Source organism: Sus scrofa, chromosome 4 (assembly GCF_054392235.1).
Source record: "Sus scrofa isolate SSC_HxYL_T2T_F1_AM1 chromosome 4, Sscrofa_HxYL_maternal_Yorkshire_Landrace_v2.0, whole genome shotgun sequence".
Lineage (NCBI taxonomy): Eukaryota > Metazoa > Chordata > Mammalia > Artiodactyla > Suidae > Sus > Sus scrofa.
The window spans coordinates 41,972,372-41,993,430 of record NC_139386.1 but is presented as its reverse complement, the minus strand read 5'-3'; the positions used below and the strand labels follow the sequence as shown (position 1 = coordinate 41,993,430).

Below are 21,059 nucleotides of genomic sequence, written 5' to 3'. Positions count from 1 at the left end.
GCTAGAGAGCTTCAGGAGTCAGTCCCAGTTAGTTTAGATTCTTATTTTGTTGTTGTTGTTGTTGCCAGAATTGAAGTTTACAGACTCGTCTCAGAATAATGGTTTTGAATGCTTAAAATAAATATGATTATAAAGGCAATCAATTACATTGAAATTGACTGAAATATGGCAACCCTTTGGCAGTCTGCCTGTCCTTGGTTAAGAATTCCTGGCTAGAAAAAGAGACTGTACGGACCTGCTTGGCTAGGCAATTGGATTAATTTATGGCTCCTTTTTGAAATCTCTGGAAAATATTCTTCTTGCAGTGATGACAGATGTCCTGAGCTCAGCAAACTTTTTATTCCAATTTTTGTATTTCTTTTTTTATCTAAAGTAACAAGAATACATTTCAGATTTGTAATCTTTATTTTGTTAGGTTTATATAAAGAGCTTTCTGAGAAAGAATATTTTCTGTAGTAGTCAGGGAGTCTTTGAGTGTTTTCCTATTAGATGGTGCAGCCTTTTCCTAGGGAAGAATAGTTCTTCAAATTTTATTTTCTTTAATTTTTTAAAAATGATTTTTATTTTTTTCCATTATAGCTGGTTTACAGTGTTCTGTCAATTTTCTACTGTACAGCAAGGTGACCCAAGTCACACATGCATATATACATTCTTTTTTCTCACATTATCATGGTCCATAAGTGACTAGATATAGTTCCCAATGCTCTACAGTAGGATCTCATTGCTTATTCATTCTAGTTCTTCAAATTAAAAAAAAAAAATGTTACTTCTTGCTTTTTTTGTTTTTTTTTCATTTCTTCTTTTTTTAAGTTCTTCAAATTTTGAATAAAAGAGTTTATGCTTCTTTGTATTTACCATTATTTTGTTTTTTTGTTTGTTTTGTTTTGTTTTGTTTTTTGTATGTTTGTATTTTCTTGGGCCACACCCGCGGCATATGGAGATTCCCAGGCTAGGGGTCTAATTGGAGCTGTAGCCACCGGCCTACACCAGAGCCACAGCAACGCAGCATCCGAGAGCCGCGTCTGTGACCTACACCACAGCTCACGGCAACGCCGGATCCTTAACCCACTGAGCCAGGCCAGGAATCGAACCCGCAACCTCATGGTTCTTAGTCAGATTCATTAACCACTGAGCCACGATGGGAACTCCTTTACCATTATTTCGAATTAAATGAAAAGATTTGTTGCCTAAAAAAAGCTTAATCAAATAACTTTTAAATGTGGTCTTTTTAGAGCTGCACCAGCGACATATGGAGGTTCCCAGGCTAGGGGTTGAATTAGAGCTACATCTGCAAGCCTACTCACAGCCATTGGTTTACACCACAGCCACAGCAACATGGGATCCCAGCCACAGCAACATGGGATCCTGGCCACGTTTGTGACCTACACCACAGCTCATGGCAATGCCCAGATCCCTAACCCACTGACTGAGGCCAGGTATTGAACCTGCGTCCTCATGGATACTAGTCAGATCCATTTCCGCTGAGCCTTGATGGGAATGCCAATAAAATCATTCTTATTTATTTTAAAAGGAGTTTCAGAAAAGGTAGTGTGAAATGTAAAGTTGTTTTTTCCCTTCTGTAATGTATTTTTTTATTTTCCTGAATGTCTTTTTTCAGTGCCATGTATATATTTATCCTTTCTAGTATTTTTTATTCTTACTTTTTTAAATTAAAAAAAGTAATACATCTATGTTAAACATATGATAAAAAAATGTAGTCAGTGCAACTGGATATACAGTGGAAAGTGTATTTCCTTCCAGTTCACTGTTGTTTACCACGGACTCTACTTTTTGAAGGGATCCAAGAATAGCTTATATTCTTATTTTAGTTTACATTTTGTTTCTTCCTTTTTATTTGACCACAGTTATTTTTCTTTATTTTCAAAGTACTCTGTAGAATTTTTCCTCCTCCCCTCTCTCTCCCTCTCTTTCCCTTTTTTCTCTCTTAATATTAAGGTGAAGGGGAAAAATTGTTTTTATTGGTTATTTGATTATAACTAACCACTCATGTACTCAAGAGTACACAGTGCAAAAGCAAATTATCTATATACAGATATTAAAGTGGTAAAACATTAAGGATTCTAAGAAAGCATGGCAGGAAAAAAATGCAAGTTAAACAATAGTGTATTCTTAACCACTCAACTCAAAACTCGATTTTTAAAAAAAACAAAACTGTCCAATCCTTCAATTATGTTTACCTTGAACTTACCCTACACACACACGTGTTTGTGTGTGTGTGTTGAAATCTAAAGAAGTTTTGTACCTGAATTGATAGTATTGTATCAGTGTCAGTTTCCTGGTTTTGACAGTATATTATGGTCTTGTAAGATACTGTCTTTGTGGGAAGCTGAGTGAGGGAGTACCTGGGACCTCATACTCTTTTTGCAATTTAATGTGAATCTTAAACTTTCAAACTAACTGTGTGTGTGTGTGTGTGTGTGTGTGTGTGTATACACACTTTTTTATTATAACTTTTTAGCTTTTTTTGGAGGAAAGGGTGTATAGTTGTTTGAGTTTTAACAATGTGTAATTTTAATTAACCATCACTGTAATCAAGCTGTATGTATGTATACGTACTGTTCATCCCTTCGATTACCCCTTAACAGTCACACTTTTCTCACAACCCACCTGACCTCTGGCAACCACTGATCTGTTCTCTATCACTATAATTTTGTCACATAACTTTGGAATTCTATAGTATCTTGTCCCTCATGATTGGCTTTTTCCATTCAGCCATATGCCCTGGACATCGGTCCAAGTTGTTGCTTGTATCAGTAGTTTGCTCCTTTTCATTACTGAGTAATATTACAGCAACATGTATATTTTACTCATGTACTTTGTCCTTTGCTTCCCACTCTTGAGGCTAGATCTCAAGATCCCAGTTGCATCAGAATATCAAGCTCAGATCTTCTGTGCAGGTATTGGAGCCATCCTAAGATATCTGCAGTTGATTACTGAAACCCATTTAATAATATGTCACTTAAGTAATATGTATTAAAAAGCTGACGATAAAGACGTGGTCGAAAATGAAATGAGAAAGATAAAGGTTAGACAGGACTGCACAGAATTTTGAAAATGTCCAGAGAAAGGAAAAACTTAGGTCATTGTCTAGATTGTGTTTGATATGTATTTCTGGCATTTTCCCTGCATGTTCTTAGAATAGATTGAGAATAAACCCTTGGAGTCAGCAGTTTGTTTCATTATATTGTAGTTTGCGGATATTGTAGTATCCCCAAAGTAATCGCCAAATGGCCAGTAGGTTAATTAGGCTAGATCTAGATCTGTCCCTTCATTGATTTTTGGTACTGGTTTTTCTGAGGAACGGTTTTAGGCCTGGTTGTTACAGTTCTTTTGTTCCATGTTGGAAAGTTTCCAAAACAGTTTCTCTATGGTAACAAAAAGAGCAGAAGCTTGTGTATTCTATTAGTGATAAACCCTTCCGGGCCTTACACTTGATATTTGATTAAGTGGTGGGATTTTTCTATCTCTTCCATTTTATTATCTGGTCTTATATAAGAATCAATTCTTTGTTTTTGCTTTGTTTTTTGTTGTTTGTTTTTTAGGGCCACACCCGTGGCATATAGAAGTTCCCAGGCTAGGGGTTGAATCGGAGCTACAGCTGCCGGTGTATGCCACAGCCATAGCAACACCAGATCTGAGCCATGTCTGCAAACTACACCACAGCTCATGGCAATGCTGGATCCTTAACCCACTGAGCAAGGCCAGGAATCGAACCCACAACCTCATGGTTCCTAGTTAGATTTGTTTCGCTGTGCCACGACGGGAACTCCAAGAATCTTTAATTCTTATATCTGCTGATGGTCTGAGGGTTTTTTTTTTGGTCTTTTTGCCTTTTCTAGGGCCACTCCCATGGCATATGGAAATTCCCAGGCTAGAGGTCGAATTGGAGCTACACCTGCCGGTGATGCCAGAGCCACAGCAACTCAGGATCTGAGCTGCATCTGCGACCTTCACCACAGCTCATGGCAACGCCGGATTCTTAACTCACTGAGTAAGGCCAGGGATCAAACCCGCAACCTCATGGTTCCTAGTCAGATTCGTTAACCACTGAGCCATGATGGGAACTCCTGGTCTGAGATATTTCTGACTCTGGAATTTATCACTGAGTATAGTCAGCTGAGTCTGAAAGATTCAGCGAACACAGTTCTTAGGTTACTTAACTTGACCCTTATTGTCCCTCTCTTTTCCTGTTCTTATCAGAACAATGTCATTTGACACTATGGCTGATGGAGGAATTGGGAAAAAAAAAAAGGCAGATCCCTAGGAGAAGCTGAGACTATTGTTATATGCTAAGGGATAGTGGATTTGTCACAGACTCGGTTTCTTAAACGGGATCACTTGGGAGATACATCAGGAAGGACAGAGTTGATTTTAGGCAGGATGTGTCAGGCAAAGCAGTGAAATCCTTGTGTTTAGTACTTTGGTAGAGGGAAAGAAATTTATGTGGTTGACAGTACAAGCTTTTGGGGAAAGGTAAGGCCACACTCTGCTAAGAGGATATGAAAAAAGCAATGGGCTTTTTTTCCATGGGCTGTGGGATGGGCTGAGACATAGACTAATCAGATGAAAGCTCTTAGAAAGATATGAAGCACCATGGAGGTGAAAATAATATCTAGAGTGAAAGGAGTTACTTCCATTATAAAGTCCAACAGTCAAGTCTAATAAAAACCACCATTTAAACATATTTATTACTTTATCTCCTTTAGGATGAAAGAAAAAAAATTTTTTTTTATCTCCTTAATTTACTGTTCAGTGGTGAACATTTAAGAATAAATCACCAAAATAGCTCAGTTGGGAGAGCGTTAGACTAAGGACAAATGGTTGATTTCTCTCTAGAGAGCTTGGTTTAAGATCTTATTTTTTATAACTAAAGTTTAGTTGATTTACAATGTTGTGCCATTTTCTGCTGAATAGCACAGTGACCCAGTCATACATATTAGGATTTTATTGCTGATGTAAAGATTTGATAATAAATATGTGATTTGAAAATAAAGTTTCTGGAGGGTAGGGGGTTGGAATTGATTACACACTACTATGTATAAAATAAGTAGCGGGGACCTACTGTATAGCACAGGGTAATCTATTCAGTACTATATAATAACCTGTGTGGGAAAAGAATCTGAAAATGAATTGATACATGTATAACTGATTTACTTTGTTGTACCCCTGAAACTGACATGAATTTCTAAGTCAACTATACTCCAATAAAATTTATTTAAAAAACAACAAAAAAAGTTCCAGAATTTTATAAAGTGGAACCAATAACAAAGGTGCAAAATTTGAGGTAACAACCTTATAGATTTTTATACTAATAAAGCTGTTGATATTTAGTTTCTTTCTTTTGTTCTCCCTAGAGGTTTTGCTACTTATTGATGAGTGCTTCAACTTACACGTTTATGATGATGTGGGAGTACAGCCACTATCTCTTGTTTCTTCAAGCAATATCTCTCTTCTTGCTAGATAGTTTTTCACTGGAGCAAAGTGACAAGGTATTATGGTTTTTAATTCTGAGAATGAATGTTTTTATAGTGTTGTATAAAACTATTCACTTTTAAACTTATTTTTTATTTTATTATTCCTTTTTTTTTTTTTTTTTTTTTTTTTTTGCTTTTTTAGGGCCACACCTGCAGCATATGGAGGTTCCCAGGCTGGGGGTTAAATTGGAGCCATAGCTGCTGGCCTATACTACAGTCACAGCCACACCAGATCCAAGCCATGTCTGCGACCTACACCACAGCTCATGGCAACACCAGGGATCGAACCTGCGTCCTCGTGTTTGCTAGTCAGATTTGTTAACCACTGAGCCACAATGGGAACTCCCAGGTTTATTTAAAATTTTTTTTTTTCTTTTTTTTACCATACCCATGGCATGTAGAAGTTCACAGGCCAAGTATCGAACCCATGCCACAGCAGTGATAACCCTGGATCCTTAACCCACTGAGCCACCAGGGATCTCCCTGAAGTGTTTTAATAAGCTCTGATTTATAATTCTACTCAAAAAATCGCTAAACCCATTCTACCCTTGTCCTTGTAGAAACACTTTGAACTTCCCTTAAACATGGTCTGCTTAGCCAAAGTCACCACTTGCTTTCTATTTTTAGCCATCTCTCCATCTTCCTTTTCTGTTTCTTGAAAAAATATATATCTATGAAACATATCTTTTTTTTGTCTTATATAAAATATAGAACATGTTACAAAAGAGTATATGTATTTTGTATATATAGTATATAGAAGAAAAATTAATATTTGAACACCCAGGGCAAGAAATGGAGCATACGAATACCTCAGAAGCCCCTCTTCTCTTTCCCAGTAATATCCTGTTCCTTTCCCAACACAGGCTAACGTATCAAATTTTGTTTATTCTTTCCTTCTTTTCCTTTGTCATTTTTTTTCTTCTTATGGCTACACCTGTGGCATGTGGAAGTTCCCGGGCTAGGGGTTGAATTGGAGCTGCAGCTGAGGCCTACACCACAACCATAGCAAAGCTGAATCCTTAACGCACTTAGTGAGGCCAGGGATCAAACCGGCGTCCTCATGGATACTAGTCAGGTTTGTTAACTGCTGAGCCACCACAGGAACTCCTTTAAGCATTCTTATACATGTCACCTGGCACAGAAGTGCAGGATTTTTCTAGAATATATACCTCATTGTAGAATTACAAGTCAAAGGATATGTGAATATTCAATCTAACTAGAAATACCAACCAAGCCTTTCCCAGCATGGTTGTATCAGTAGTTAAATGTTCCCATAAACATTTGGTTCCTTTGTTTATCTTTTTCTTATTTGCCCTCTTTCTTTTTTTTCTCTCTCTTTTTAAGGCCATACCTGCAGCATATGGAGGTTCCCAGGCTAGGGATTGAATTGGAACTGTAGCTGCCCGCTTACACCACAGCCACAGCAGTGCCAGATCCGAGCCACGTCTGCGACCTACATTATAACTCACGCCAATCCCAGATCCTTAACCCACCGAGTGAGGCCAGGGATCAAACCTATATCCTCATGGATAGTAGTTTTGTTCTTAATTTGCTGAGCCACAATGGGAACTCCCTATTATGCCCTTTCTTATCTTTTCTTCATTTATAAGTATTTATTAAGTATTTAATATGTTTTCTAAGCCAGAAATTTGAGGATCTTCTTGCTCTTCTCTTCCTTTTCTTTATTCCATATACTCAGATGGTTTGGAATCGTATTCAGTTCCAACATTTAGACTATTTTAATAGAATATAATATAAAGAATCATTAACCAAGTAGAAAATTGTTAACTTGTTAATTGAAAGGATATTAAGAACCTGGAAATATTATAGAGGTAGCAACTGCAAGAAGCAGCTGCAACCCCTAAAGCCAAGGGATCAAAGGAAGAATTTGGAATTATTAAAACTTAGAAGGTTAGGGAGTCCACGTTGTGGCTCATTGGGTTAAGAATGTGACATAGTGTCCGTGAGGATGCAGGTTTGATCGCTGGCCTCATTCAGTGGGTTACTGATCCCAGCTTTCTGTGAGCTGTGCTGTAGGTTGCAGATGCAGCTCGGATCTGGCATTGCTGGGGCTGTGGCTGTGGCAGTTCAGATTTGATCCGGCCTGGGGACTTCCGTATGCCACAGGTGCAGCCTTATAAAAAAGAAAAAAAGGAGTTCCCATCGTGGCTCAGCGGTTAACGAACCCAACTAGCATCCATGACGACGTGGGTTTGATCCCTGGCCTCACTCAGTGGGTTAAGGATCCAGCATTGCCATGAGCTGTGGTGTAGGTCACAGATGTGGCTTGGATCCCGCATTGCTGTGGCTGTGGTGTAGGCCAGCAGCTACAGTTCCAATTCAACCCCTAGCCTGGGAATTTCCATATGCCGTGGTTGGGGCCCTAAAAAGACGAAAGCAAAAAAAGAAAACTTAGAACCTTAGAGGGACCCCATGCAGCTGAAGCCTAGAAACCTAGGCTTCTGAGGAGGGGCCACTGCACAGCTTTGCTAGTGTCTCTGAACTAGAAAGAAGAGCCCTGTGGAAATGGGACCCAGACTTCTGGGAATAGGACTCTGGCCAGCTGGTCCTGGGGTATCTGTGATTAAGCTGGTTCTTCAAGTATTTAGACAAACCACAGCTGTATCCAGCTGCTCTAACAAGCAGGGATTACTGTGGACTGAAGGAGCATTGCTGAGGTGATGCTCCTAGAAACTGTAAGCAGCAGGAAGGAACCTCACCCCTGTTCTCCCCAACCTTGTAATCTCTTGCTGGCACTTTGGCCCCCACTTAATAGGGGGCCATATGGAAAAGCTGAAATGTATATTGCAGAGGCTGGCCCCAGCACTGAGGTAGGAGATAGAGGAATAGGTTTGGGGTTAAGAGAACCAGCAGCTGAAACAAAGAAATAGAACATGGTCAGCACCCAGAAGATCCCATTGTGCCCTCCTTGTCATTGCTTCAGCCTCCCAGCAGTGAGATATCTTTCTAAAAAAATAGCTTTGGCTTTTTTAGGGATTTTTTTTTTTTTTTGGTCTTTTTTGCCATTTCTTGGGCCATTCCTGCGGAATATGGAGATTCCCAGGCTAGGAGTCAAATCAGAGCTGTAGCCGCCAGCCTACACCAGAGCCACAGCAACCTGGGATCCAAGCTGCGTCTGCAACAACAACCACAGCTCTTGGCAACACCGGATCCTCAACCCACTGAGCAAGGGCAGGGATCGAACCCACCACCTCATGGTTCCTAGTCGGATTTGTTAACCACTGAGCCACAATGGGAACTCCTGGTTTTTGGTTTGTTTTAGCTTTTAACATCTCTGCTTTTTGATTCCCCTCACCCCCACCTCCACTAATGCCTATATTTTGTCTTAGTTTTTCCCTTTCTAAAAGGAATTCATTTTATGGTAGATTAAATTATACCATTGAATTTTAGAAAAGAAATCTGGTAAGACGTAAAACTTTCCTGGGAGATCTTCTATTAGGAAATTGAATTTAACTTTCTTATTCTCACTGTTAAGGGGACCAAGTGCAAAAATACTTTTCTGTGGTGCTACATTTCATGGCAGTATATTTTCACTGGGTAGGTTTTGGGAACTGCTGCTAAAGATCATGATTTTTTATTTATTCAGTTTGATATTGCATAGATGGATTTTAATAACAGACCACCAAGTGATATTGAGTCAGAGCCTGGGATTAAAGAAGATTCTTCCAGTCTGATTTAGATATCCATAGTGTTAAAGCGTTTTCTTTGTGGAGAGTTCTTTCTAAGAAGAAAGTGATAATTTATTGTATCCCATGACATTAAAAATACAAATTGAACATTTGTACAATACTGTCCAAAATTGTAGTAGAGCATTTACTTTATAATTGTAGTCAAGTGTATTCTGAACAAAACTAGTGAAAACATGTACAATAAAATACATTTTATTCTCATTCATTTTATTTTTGTCTCAACAGGTTCATGAAGTTTATAGAATCTATATATTTTCTCTCTTTCTGGGATATTTACTGCAGTTCGAGAATTCAGCTTTGTTGGTGTCTCCTTTATTAAGTTTAGTAGTAGCCTTAATGCTTGCTAAGTGCCTTCAGGTAATTAGAATTACCTTTTTATCATTCTTGGGGTGAACTTTTAAGTTGTTAATTTTTTTTAAACCTCACTTCTTTGCTTTTCCCCCCACTGCATAGCTGAATGTGAAAAAAGAAACTTTCGTAGCCAAAATAATGAAAGTAATAAATTTTTACTTGGTGTGTACTCTGACAGTGACCCTGAATGTTATAATGAAGGTATGTAACCCTGTATTTCAGATGCATGTAGCAGATTAAAATGAATAATGAAATATCCTAGAGTAAAGTTTAATGAGAATGATGGGATAGCAAGATAATATAGAATTTGTACAGTAAAATTTGTTCTTGAGCAATAACCATACCTCATATACTAGATGAGAAAAGAGGATCTGGTTCTTTTCTAGTTATACTTTAAAATAATTACCTTTATTTTTGTTTAATTTAAAATATTATCATTATTCAACTAAGTAATATATGGAATAAATTCAGATGAGTAAAATTTATGTTCAAAAGAGTGGGTAAGTTATTTAAGCCAGGTGGGATAAGGTTGAAATCTTTTTTTTTTCCTCTACTTTTTAGGGCCACACCCATGGCATATGGAGGTTCCCAGGCCAGGGGTCTAATCAGAGCTACAGCTGCTGGCCTACACCACGGCCACAGCAAATATACTTATTATACCAGATTATACAAATTATACCAGATCTGAACCACTACCCCGTTATACTTAACTATAAGGTAATGTGATCGACTTACAAGAATAAATCTCCTTCATTACACCATGTATTATTTAATTCATATTTTTGGTTTTATAATCTTGCTGTGTTTTCTGTTTCTAGTATTGGACAAAAGCATATTTGCTGTAAGCATAGCTAATAGTTCTTGATTGTGACTAATGTTTTTCTCCTCCAGATGTTTGTCCCACACAAAGAAAATGGACATATGCTGAAATTTCTTGAAGTAAAATTTGGGCTAAATATGACTAAGTAAGTTTACTTAACTCTATACCAGTTAGAAGATAAAGAGCAGAAATAATTAAAGAAGGGGGTACACACCTAATTACATACCTCTTAGAAAATAATGCGGGATATTATAATAGCTAAAAGAAATATGTCATTAATACTTTTCTCGTTCAAAAAATATCTCATTTAGGTCTTTATTTATTTATTTGTCTTTTCAGGGCTGTACCCGTGGTATATGGAAGTACCCGGGCTAGGGGTTGAATCAGAGCTGCAGCTGCCAGCCTACACCACAGCCACAGCAAGTGGGATCCAAGCCTCATCTGTAACCTACACCACAGCTCACAGCAACACCAGATCCTTAATTCACTGAGCAAGGCCAGGGATCAAACTCGAGTCCTCATGGATACCAGTCGAATTCATTACTGCTGAGCCACAGTGGGAACTCCTTCATTTGGGTCTTTTAAAATTAGATATATCTGGATTTCCTGTGTGGCGCAGCAGAAATGAATTCAACTAGGAACTGTGAAGTTATGGGTTCCATCCTTGACCTCCCTCAGTGGGTTAAGGATCCAGTGCTGCCATGAGTTGTAGTATAGGTCACAGCCGAGGCTTGGATCTGGTGTTGCTATGGCTATGGAGTAGGCCGGCAACTGTAGCTCCGATTAGACCCCTAGCCTGGGAACCTCCATATGCCGCGGGTGCGGCCCTGAAAAGACAAAAGAAAGAAAGAAACAAACAACAACAACAACAAAATTAGATATACATAAGCTTCAATAGCATCACAGTGTGTTGAAGCTACTTTCGCCTTTGATGAGGAAAGATGATATAATCTAAGGTCAGAATAAATTAAATATCTAAATGAATAAAGAACCAAGGAAATTTTAACCAGTAACTACCAAAATGCTTATTTTAATTTTTAATTTTTATTTATTTATTTATTTGTCTTTTTGTCTTTGAGGGTTGCAGGCTAGGGGTCAAATTGGAGCTATAGCTGCCAGCCTACACCAGAGCCACAGCAACATGGGACCTGAGCCACATCTGTGACCTACACCACAGCTCACAGCAATGCTGGATCCTTAACTCACTGAACGAGGCCAGGGTTCGAACCTGTGTCCTCATGAATGCTAGTCGGGTTTGCTAACCACTGAGCCATGACGGGAACTCCAAAAATGCTTATTTTTAAGAAGAGTATGAAATTAATAAAAGCAAAAGAGTATGAGTGTAAAGCAACTATAGTTCAATTTAGGAAAAAAGTTCATGATGTACTCCAAATCTACATTTAAAAAAAAAAAAAAAGGACGAGTAGTAAGATATTTATTTTTTAGCAAAGAATCCCGTCTTAGCATCATAATGGTAGATTGGGCCAGGAGCTAACTTCTGCAGTTCTAGAGTATTGTTGTACCTTTCGTTTTTAGTTAGATATTGTTATACCTTTTGTTTTTGGTTAAATTGGGCCAGGAACTAACTTCTGAAATTCTGGAATATTGTTGTAGCTTTTATTTTTGGTCATTTTAAGTCTGAAATGAAATAAATGGTTTCATGTACAGATAGAGTCCACTTGCACAACAGAAAATGTATATTTACCTATACTTTTCTCTAGTTCATATTACAGTCATTTGCTGTGATTACATGGGATTTTAGATGGTGTGCATAGAATTTCATGTCGTGATATATCACTGTTAGCCAAATGTTTGACATAGCTTAAACACTGGATAAATCTAAAGTGTAAATCATATATAGCTTGCTACTAAGATAAAAGGATCCTTTAGGAGGCCATATATACTTTATAAAGGTAGGGACTGTGTCTTTTTCACGTGTATATATATATAGACCTGACACTCAACAGGCAACTAGTAAAAATTGGTTAGAGACCTCCAGAATTGTTTGTTTGTTTACCCAACGAATTTATTACATTTATAGTTGGACAATGATCATCACAATCCGCTTTTATAGGATTTCCAAGCCACAACCCCAGCGCATCCCCCCACCCCCCCAAACTGTCTCCTTTGGAGACCATAAGTTTTTCAAAGTCTGTGAGTCAGTATCTGTTCTGCAAAGAAGTTCATTCTGTCCCGTTTTTCAGATTCCACATATATGTCAGTGAAAGCATTTGATGTAGAGACCTCCAGAATTGACAGGCCTTTTCACTGACTTTCTCTTTAACCTTGGAAGACTCTAGTATGAGCCTCGGATTAAGGGCTTCTTTTCTCCAGTGTTTCTTAGTTCATGTTGTATAGTGCTCTTTTGTTCTGCTTGTCAGGTACTACTAGATTGGCTTCACAAGGTATTACACTAGGTATTTTAAGATTAAGACTTGGTCCCTTGTCCTTAAGGTTATTGCCAGCTCATTAAATAGTTTTTATACAATTAATGGCATGGATGGTATAAATAGTAAGTGCATTATGCTCATCATGCCAACTGGGACTCAGGATTTTATAGTTCACCAGAATTTCAGGAAACATTTCTGTTGAGATAGACTTTTAAGAACCACTAAGGAAATGTTAATAAATATTCATTTAATGTGCAAGATACTGGGCCAGGTATTCTGGGGGATACAAAAATGACTACAGTCTAATACATGGCACATTGTATTAAGCACTATAATACAGGGATAATTAAAGTGCCATGGGAATATGGAGAAAGAAAGATTGAGATTAGGAGTTATGGAAAAACTATTCATTAAATTAAGAGTTGAATTTGATCTTACAGAATTAGTAACTTTAATAGGCAGATTTTAAAAAGTAGGTGATTTTGTTGTAGGTATAATTTTTTTTTTTTTTGCTTTTTAGGGCCACACCCTTGGCATATGGGAGTTCACAGGCTAGGGGTCAAATTGGAGCTGTAGCAACTGGCGTACACCACAGCCACAGTAACGTGGGATCCAAGCCAAGTCTGTGACCTATGCACATCTCACAGCAATGCTGGATCCTCAACCCACTGAGCGAGGCCAGGGATCGAACCTGCATCCTCATGGATAATAGTTGGATTCATTACCACTGAGCTGTGATGGGAACTCCAGTACATATGAAATATTTTGATAACAACCTCTTTGATACAGTTGTATGGCTATTTGACACACTGTGAAACTTTAACCTTTTACTTTAAACCCAGTGATTTGTGAAACATTCTCAATACCTGAGCATTCCTGAACATCACTCCATCTCTTACCTCCCTCCCCAGGGCTAGGAATTTGAGGACTGAATGGAAGTTGAAGATGAATTAGGAGTAAGAATGTAGATAAAACTACATATAACTAAAAGTCTTGTCGATCACATTTAGCTTTGGGTGAAAAAAAAAAGTTTATTCTGATTCTTATAGCTTGTAAAGCTTACATTTCAAATTTTATGATTTCTGTCCTAATAATTAGATACCTCTTTTTGAAAAAGGCCCTAGTTGAGAAACATTTATCAGTATAAAACTGGGTTGTCCAACAACAATGTAACTTTAGGGAGTTCCCTTGAGGTGCAGCAGGTTAAGCATCTGGCATTGTCACTGCAGAGGCTCAGGTCACTACTGTGGCTCAGGTTCAGTCCCTGGCCTAGGAACTTCAGCATGCCATGGGAGGCAAAAGGAAACCCAAACAAACTCCAGTTAACTCAATGTAACATTAGTTATATATGTAATTTTCTAGTAGCCACATTAAAAGCAGTGAGAAGAGGGAGTTCCCATTGTGGCTCACTGGTAATGAACCTGACTAGGATCCATGAGGTTGCAGGTGCTATCCCTGGCCTCGCTCAGTGGGTTAAGGATCTGGGCGTTGCTGTGGCTGTGGCATAGGCTGGCAGCTATAGCTGCAATTGGACCCCTAGCCTGGGAACTTCCATATGCCGCAAGTGCGGCCCTATAAAGCAAAAACAAACAAACAAACAAACAAAAACAGTAAGAAGAAACAAGTCAATTTAAAGGTTTTTTTTTTGGCTGTGCCCACAGCATATAAAAGTTTTTGGGCCAGGGATCGAACCCACACCATGGCAGCAACTTGAGCCCCTGCACCGATGATGCTGGATCCTTGACTCACTATGCCACCAGAGACCTCTGTAAATTTAATTTTAATGTATTTTAACATTATTAAAAATATTTTAAAGTGTAAATTATATGAAAATTATTAATGAGATATAATTTAGAAAAAAATTCCCTTTTTCACTCTTTTTTATCTTTGAAGTCCAGGGTGTATTTTGTGCTTAAAGTACACCTCCATTTGCACTGGCCACATTTCATGTGCTAATAGGTATATGTGGCTAGTGGATACTATACAGTGTAGATATAGAGGTTAGATGGATGAATTCTTGTTGTCTTCCAGATAAAAATAGAAAGTAAAACTCCCTTAAAACTGTATTGAGTTCTAGAGATGGTCACATTGCTGGATCACAAAAGTAGCACTTTAAAATTTATTAGGGGAGTTCCCATTGTGGTGCAGGGGAAACAAATCCGACTAGGAACCATGAGGTTGCTGGTTCGATCCCTGACCTCCATCAGTGGGTTAAGAATCTGGCGTTGCCATGAGCTGTGGTGTAGGTCTTGGACACAGCTTGGATCCCGAGTTGCTGTGGCTGTGGTGTAGGCCGGCAGCTATAGCTCATACTAGACCCCTAGCCTGGGAACCTCCATATGCCTCAGGTACGGCCCTAAAAAGCAAATAATAAAATAAAATTTATGAGGGCAGTTTGTTGAAGAGGGTTACTAGTGCTGCTCTTTTCATTTGTCAAGGATATGACCTGGCTCTTATAATAAATGGATCTAGGAAATTTGTTTTGTCTTAGTTTTTACTAAGATAAAAAGTACTTTTACGTTCAGAACTTTAAAACATCTGTGATATTAATATCACGTTTTTTGTTTTCTGTAGGAATTTTACAATGAATTGGCTCCTATGTCAAGAATCTCTTCAGGCACCATCTCAAGATTTTTTTTTGCGATTGACACAGTCTTCTTTATTACCTTTTTATATTTTAGTGTTAGTTATTTGTTTTCTTTCTATGATTCAAGTTATTTTTCGGAGAATTAGGTAAGTACCTAGGAGAACCAATAATATTACTAATTAATAAATTATGGAAATATATAAAACTTTAATATCCTTCCAATATTTGTATGTTTGAAAGCTAACTCAATTCTCTCTTTATCAGTATGTAAAATATCATTATAAGCTATCCAGATAAAACTCAAATATAAGCTTATATATCTAAATATGTAATGTCCTTTTTTTTGGCTGTATTCACAGCATGTGGAAGTTCCTGGGCTAGGGATCAAATCCAAGCCACAGTTGTGATCTGTGCCACAGCTGCAGCAATGCCAGATCCTTAACCCACTGCACTGAGCAAGGGATCAAACCTATGCCTCAGCAGGGACCCAAGCTATTGCAGAGGCAACAACTGATCCTTAACCCACTGCATCATAGTATGAACTCTGGTAATGTAATTTTTTTTTTTTTTTTTTTTGCTTTTTAGGGCCACACTTGTGGCATATGGAGTTTCCCAGGCTAGGGGTCTAATCGGAGCTATAGCTGCTAGCCTACACCATAGCCACAGCAATGTGGGATCTGAGCTGCGTCTTCGATCTACACCACAGCTCACGGCAACACCAGATCCTCAACCCACTGAGCGAGGCCAGGGATCGAACCCCCAACCTCATGGTTCCTGTCGGATTTGTTTCCGCTGAACCACGATGGGAACTCTGGTAATGTCCATTTTTAATGCAGGAATAATATTTAAATAATCAGTTAAACCTTTACAGACTCATTTACTGATTTACTCAGATTTTTTACTTACTGTACAAAAAATTTCTTCTACTTAAATGAGGCTAGTAGTGTAAGTGATTTTATTTTATTTTATTTTTTTAATTTAATTTTTTTGCTTTTTAGGGCCGCAGTCTTGGCATATGGAGGTTCCCAGGCTAGGGGTACAATTGGAGCTACAGCTCCTGGCCTAGGCCACAGCCACAGCAACAGCAACTTGAGATCCGAGCTGCGTCTGCAACCTACACCACAGCTCACAGCAACATCGGATCCTTAACCCTTTACTGAGCAAGGCCAGGGATGGAACCTGCATCCTCATGGATACTAGTCAGGTTCATTACCACTGATCCATAATGGGGATTCCTGATAGTATCTTAATTTTGAGAATTTAGTTTTTCAAATTGTGATTTAACTGTATTGATTTAGTAGTCACTAGTTCAGTGATAATTTGGTCTCAGAAAAGGAACCTAAATTTTTTTTTCATTTTTTTTATTACTCAAATGAATTTATCACATCTGTAGTTGTATAATGATCGTAACAATCTGATTTCACAGGATTTCCATCCCACAACCCAAGCACATCCACCCACCCCCCAAACTATAAATTTTTTTTTAATTATATTTCCCGAACTTTTATATTTAATCTTCATAGAGTCAGTTGTCTTCATGTTTGAAAAGCCATTTTTAAAGACTTGGAGATATGTAAGTTAGGTATTTGGCCAGAATATACTTTCACATTTTAAGAACTACCTGTATTTTTTATGAGATTAAAGATCTTTGATTTTTCAAATAAATATTTTTGAAGTAGTAAAAAAACACATTTCTTTCTCTAGTGGTAAGTCCCTGAAAGAAACTATTACACTTGAAGATGGGCGAATTGGAGAAAGGCCAGAAATCATTTATCATGTGATTCACACTATTTTATTGGGCTCTCTTGCAATGGTTATAGAAGGGTAAGTATACTTTATTTGATCCATTTGTTTTTACAAAGAATTGTTTTTTCTAAGTGGATACTTTCAAGAATACATTTATAAAACAAAAACAAAAAACGTAATATAACTAACGTTTAGAGAGGTTTTTATGGTACAATGAACTGATATTTACATATTCATTTATTTGCTCAAAAACTGCTAAACATCTTCCAAGGGCCAAGTATTGTGCTAGGTGCTTGGGTACAGTGGTGAACAAAAGTACACAGCAGTCTCTGACTTTAAGTGACTTATGGACTAATGAAGGTGACATGTTAATCACACAAAAATAAAACTACAACTTTGATAAGTGAAGGAGAAGTAAATGGTGATCTAAGGATGAGGGTTCAACAAATGATACCTTTTTCTTTGAAGTTTGACTCAGATAAGAAATAAGACACAGGAGTATAAAATGGTTTGAGCACCCACTTTCAATGGGGGTAAGAGGTTTCTTCATACCGACAAACAATTCCCTGGACACCAACGGGGTATCCTTCGGTTCAGCTCAATTTTGACACCACCGACCTGGAGATAGCATCAGAATCCACAGGCTTAGGGTTCAGTTCTACAGGGCTCCCCCCACCTCTTCAGACCAGTTCCAAGTCCAGATTGTTACATGTGTTTCTGATCAACTAGCTGTAAGTCAGAGGTTCCCAAGACCCCCTCCTGGGATTTGATTAATTTACTAGAAGGCTTACAGAACTCAGAGAAACATTTTGCTTACTAGATTACTGGTTTATTACAAAAGGATATAAATCAGGAGTTCCAGTCGTGGCACAGTGGTTAACGAATCCGACTAGGAACCTTGAGGTTGCGATCCCTGGCCTTGCTCAGTGGGTTAAGGATCTGGTGTTGGCGTGAGCTGTGGTGTAGGTCGCAGATGCAGCTCGGATCCCGCGCTGCTGTGGCTCTGGTGTAGGCCGGTGGCTACGGCTCCGATTCAACCCCTAGCCTGGGAATCTCCATATGCCGCGGGAGCGGCCCTAGAAAAGGCAAAAAGACAAAAAAACCCGCCAAAACCCAAAAAAACAAAAGGATATAAATCAGGAACAGCCACATGGAATATTTGCATAGGGAAAGGTACGGGGAAAGGTCTTGGAGGTTCTCTCTCCACGTGCCACTATTCCCAAATCTCCATGTGTTCACCAACCAAGAAGCTCTCTGAACCCTCTCCTTTTTGGGTTTTTCTGGAGGCTTCATTACATAGGCACAACTGATTAAAGCATTGGCCATTGGTGAACTCAGCCTCCTGAGGTTTGAGGGTAGGACTGAAAGTTTCAAGCCTCTAATCTTGTGGTTGACTTCCCTGGCAACCAGCTCTTAGCCTTAGCTGCTTTCCACAAGTCACTTCATTAACAAAGTAAAAGATACCTTTAGGCTCTCAGCACTTAGGAAATTCCAAGTTTGGGGAAGCCATGAGCCAGGAACTTTGGCCAAACACCAAGTATATATGAGAAATATATTTTGGTCATCAGGATGATTCTGATTCTGATTCTGATAAAAGTTGCATTGGAGAATACTTTTCCTTCCTTCTTTCCTCCCTCCCTTCCTTCCTCTCTTGTTCCTTGATGCTCCTGCAGCATGTGGAAGTTCCCAGGCCAGGGACTGAACCCGCACTGCAGCAGCAGCCTGGGCTGCTGCAGTGACAGTGCCAAATCCCTAACCTGCTGCACCACAGGAGAACTTCAGGAGAACACTTGTTCATATGTGACCAAAAGGACTTCCAGTATCTTCCACCCTAGATTGAGGTTAGTCTCAAATTCTAGGCCTTCTGCTCTTGAATGGGTAGAGCCTTGGGAAGCTTCTTCCACCCATATATTCACCCATGTTGCAAAAGGAAGATCCAAAAAAATGGAAGCCTGGAAGTGTTTGAGTTAAGTATTCCCAATTGATTATCTGACCTTACCCTCACCAATCAGAAAAATCACTGCCATGAGGAGGAGCAGTTGGGGATAAGAGTTACTGACTCACTTGTAGATAGATAGGGGAAGTCAGCTTATGGATGATTTTCTAAATGAGACCACAGTCTTGAGAGATAAACAGAGATTGGCCAGACTGTCAGTTTTCTTGTGTGCCACTGTATGTGTGTGTATTTGTATAATAATCTGGGGAAAAGAGGTATTCTTTGGGAACCAGTAGTATGGGATAAATGTGAAGGAAGTAGAAGAAATATGTCTAGAAAAATAAGCAGGGAACAGATCGAGTGTTTTAAGCAGAAATTTGACATGATCAAATTTGCATTTTAGGAAGATCTCTTTGGCAGCAATGATTGACAAAAGTTTGAGAAAAACAAGATTAGAGGAAGATAAACCAGTCGAGAAGATATCATAATAGAATCTAGAAGTGGGTAGCAATGGAGATGGACTGAAAGGGGCCAAAATTAAAACATTTGAGAATTAAAAACTCAGTAAGTAGTTGTAGGGCTGTGGTAGAGGGATCCTAGGAAGAGTTGCAACTCAGAAGCCAAAGAAGGAGTTTTTAAAGAATCTCATGAGAGAGGGTAGATTAGGTGAGGAAAAAGAGATAACTTCAAGGACTGGACTTCAAGGAACCTGACTCTAAATGGAATCAGAGGCTAAGACAGCAACTAGAGAGGGGTGCAGTTGTACTATGGGGAGAAACTTATGTGCATTACAGGATGGAAACGCTACAACTGTTCTACAAACTCTGGCTGGAACCATTTAGGAAAGTAGTACAAGAAAAAACTGAAAAGGTGAATCAGGGCCATATTTTAAAGTGCCTAGAAAATGATTTAGATGAGTTGTCATTTATTTCTGTAGGTATTGGGAAACTAAAGATTTTTGAACAGAATATGTCTTTTTATAGTTATGTTTGAAAAAGATTCATCTGGCATTTGATTGAATTGGAAGAGAATCTAAAAGTGGAGCTGTTAATTAGCTGGTTATTGCAATAAAATGGTAAGGAAGGGATGGATGCAAAGAAATCGGTGGATTGACATAAATGATCCAGTATAGAGGGTGGAAAGTTTGTGTTCTGAGGGGTGTCATATACACATAATTCAATGTGAATGGTGTCCTCTGGAGCTGTAAACCAGACTCTAGTGTGATTCTGGCTGACTGGAAGAATAGCTGGGTATTTTCAGAAATGGGGAAATAGGAGGAGATATTTGTTGACCAGAGGAAACTAACGCAGTTCCTCTGTCTTAGCAATATGTATTCTGTAGGCATCCATTATTTTTTTCCAAGCCCAAGTCAGTATTCTTTATTTTTCTCACACTGCAGCATGCGAAAGTTCTCGGGCCAGGGATCAAACCTGCACCACAAGAGCAACCTGAGCTGCTAGTCACAACGCCGGATCCTTAACCCACTGCACCCAAGGGAATTCCATTATTCATTTTTTTAAACCTTAAGTACATTCTGTCCAATTGGTCTATTTGTTTCACATGACTCTAGACTTTATATAAAACTTTTGTCTTTTTAGGGCCACACCTGCAGCATATGGAAGTTCCCAAGCTAGGGGGTGGAATCAGAGCTTTAGCTGCTGGCCTACTCCACAGCTACAGCAATGCAGGATCCGAGCTTTGTCTGTAGCCTACACCACAGCTCACAGTGACTTGGATCCCGTGTTGCTCTGGCTGTGGCGTAGGCAGGCAGTTGTCGCTCTGATTCGACCCCTAGCCTAGAACTTCCATGTGCACAGGCACAACAGTACAAAGAAAAAAAAAAATACTGCAGTTAAAGCCATGTGTTTTTATCTTTATACATTTAAGCTAATATATCTGTAGGCTAGATTTCTAGAAATGGGATAATCTTGGAATATTTTAAATTTCCATAGGTTCCGTCAAATTGCCTTCTGAAAAAGTATAACAGTTTATATTCTCTCCAGGTGTATAATTTTATTATAGCT

General features: G+C 38.7%; 1 protein-coding gene across 16 annotated transcripts in view; it reads left to right on the top strand.

Moving 5' to 3' along the window:
• The window catches only part of DPY19L4 (dpy-19 like 4), a 223,152-nt gene that overhangs the window by 181,820 nt on the left and 20,273 nt on the right, over positions 1-21,059 (top strand). For 7 of the 16 annotated variants that reach the window (XR_014843577.1, XR_002343211.2, XR_014843576.1 and 4 more), the window contains 6 exons: positions 5,376-5,510; positions 9,431-9,562; positions 9,659-9,757; positions 10,448-10,521; positions 15,341-15,499; positions 17,058-17,177. Coding sequence is in view for 4 of the 16 variants with exons in the window: in XM_001926300.7 (XP_001926335.1) it covers positions 5,376-5,510; positions 9,431-9,562; positions 9,659-9,757; positions 10,448-10,521; positions 15,341-15,499; positions 17,058-17,177 (719 nt within the window). In the remaining 12 variants the exon portion in view is untranslated. Of the gene's footprint in view, positions 1-1,255; positions 5,511-9,430; positions 9,563-9,658; positions 9,758-10,447; positions 10,522-15,340; positions 16,066-16,485; positions 17,178-21,059 lie in introns of all 16 variants that reach the window. The other 9 variants (XR_014843579.1, XR_014843573.1, XR_014843580.1 and 6 more) reach the window with 4 other exon arrangements.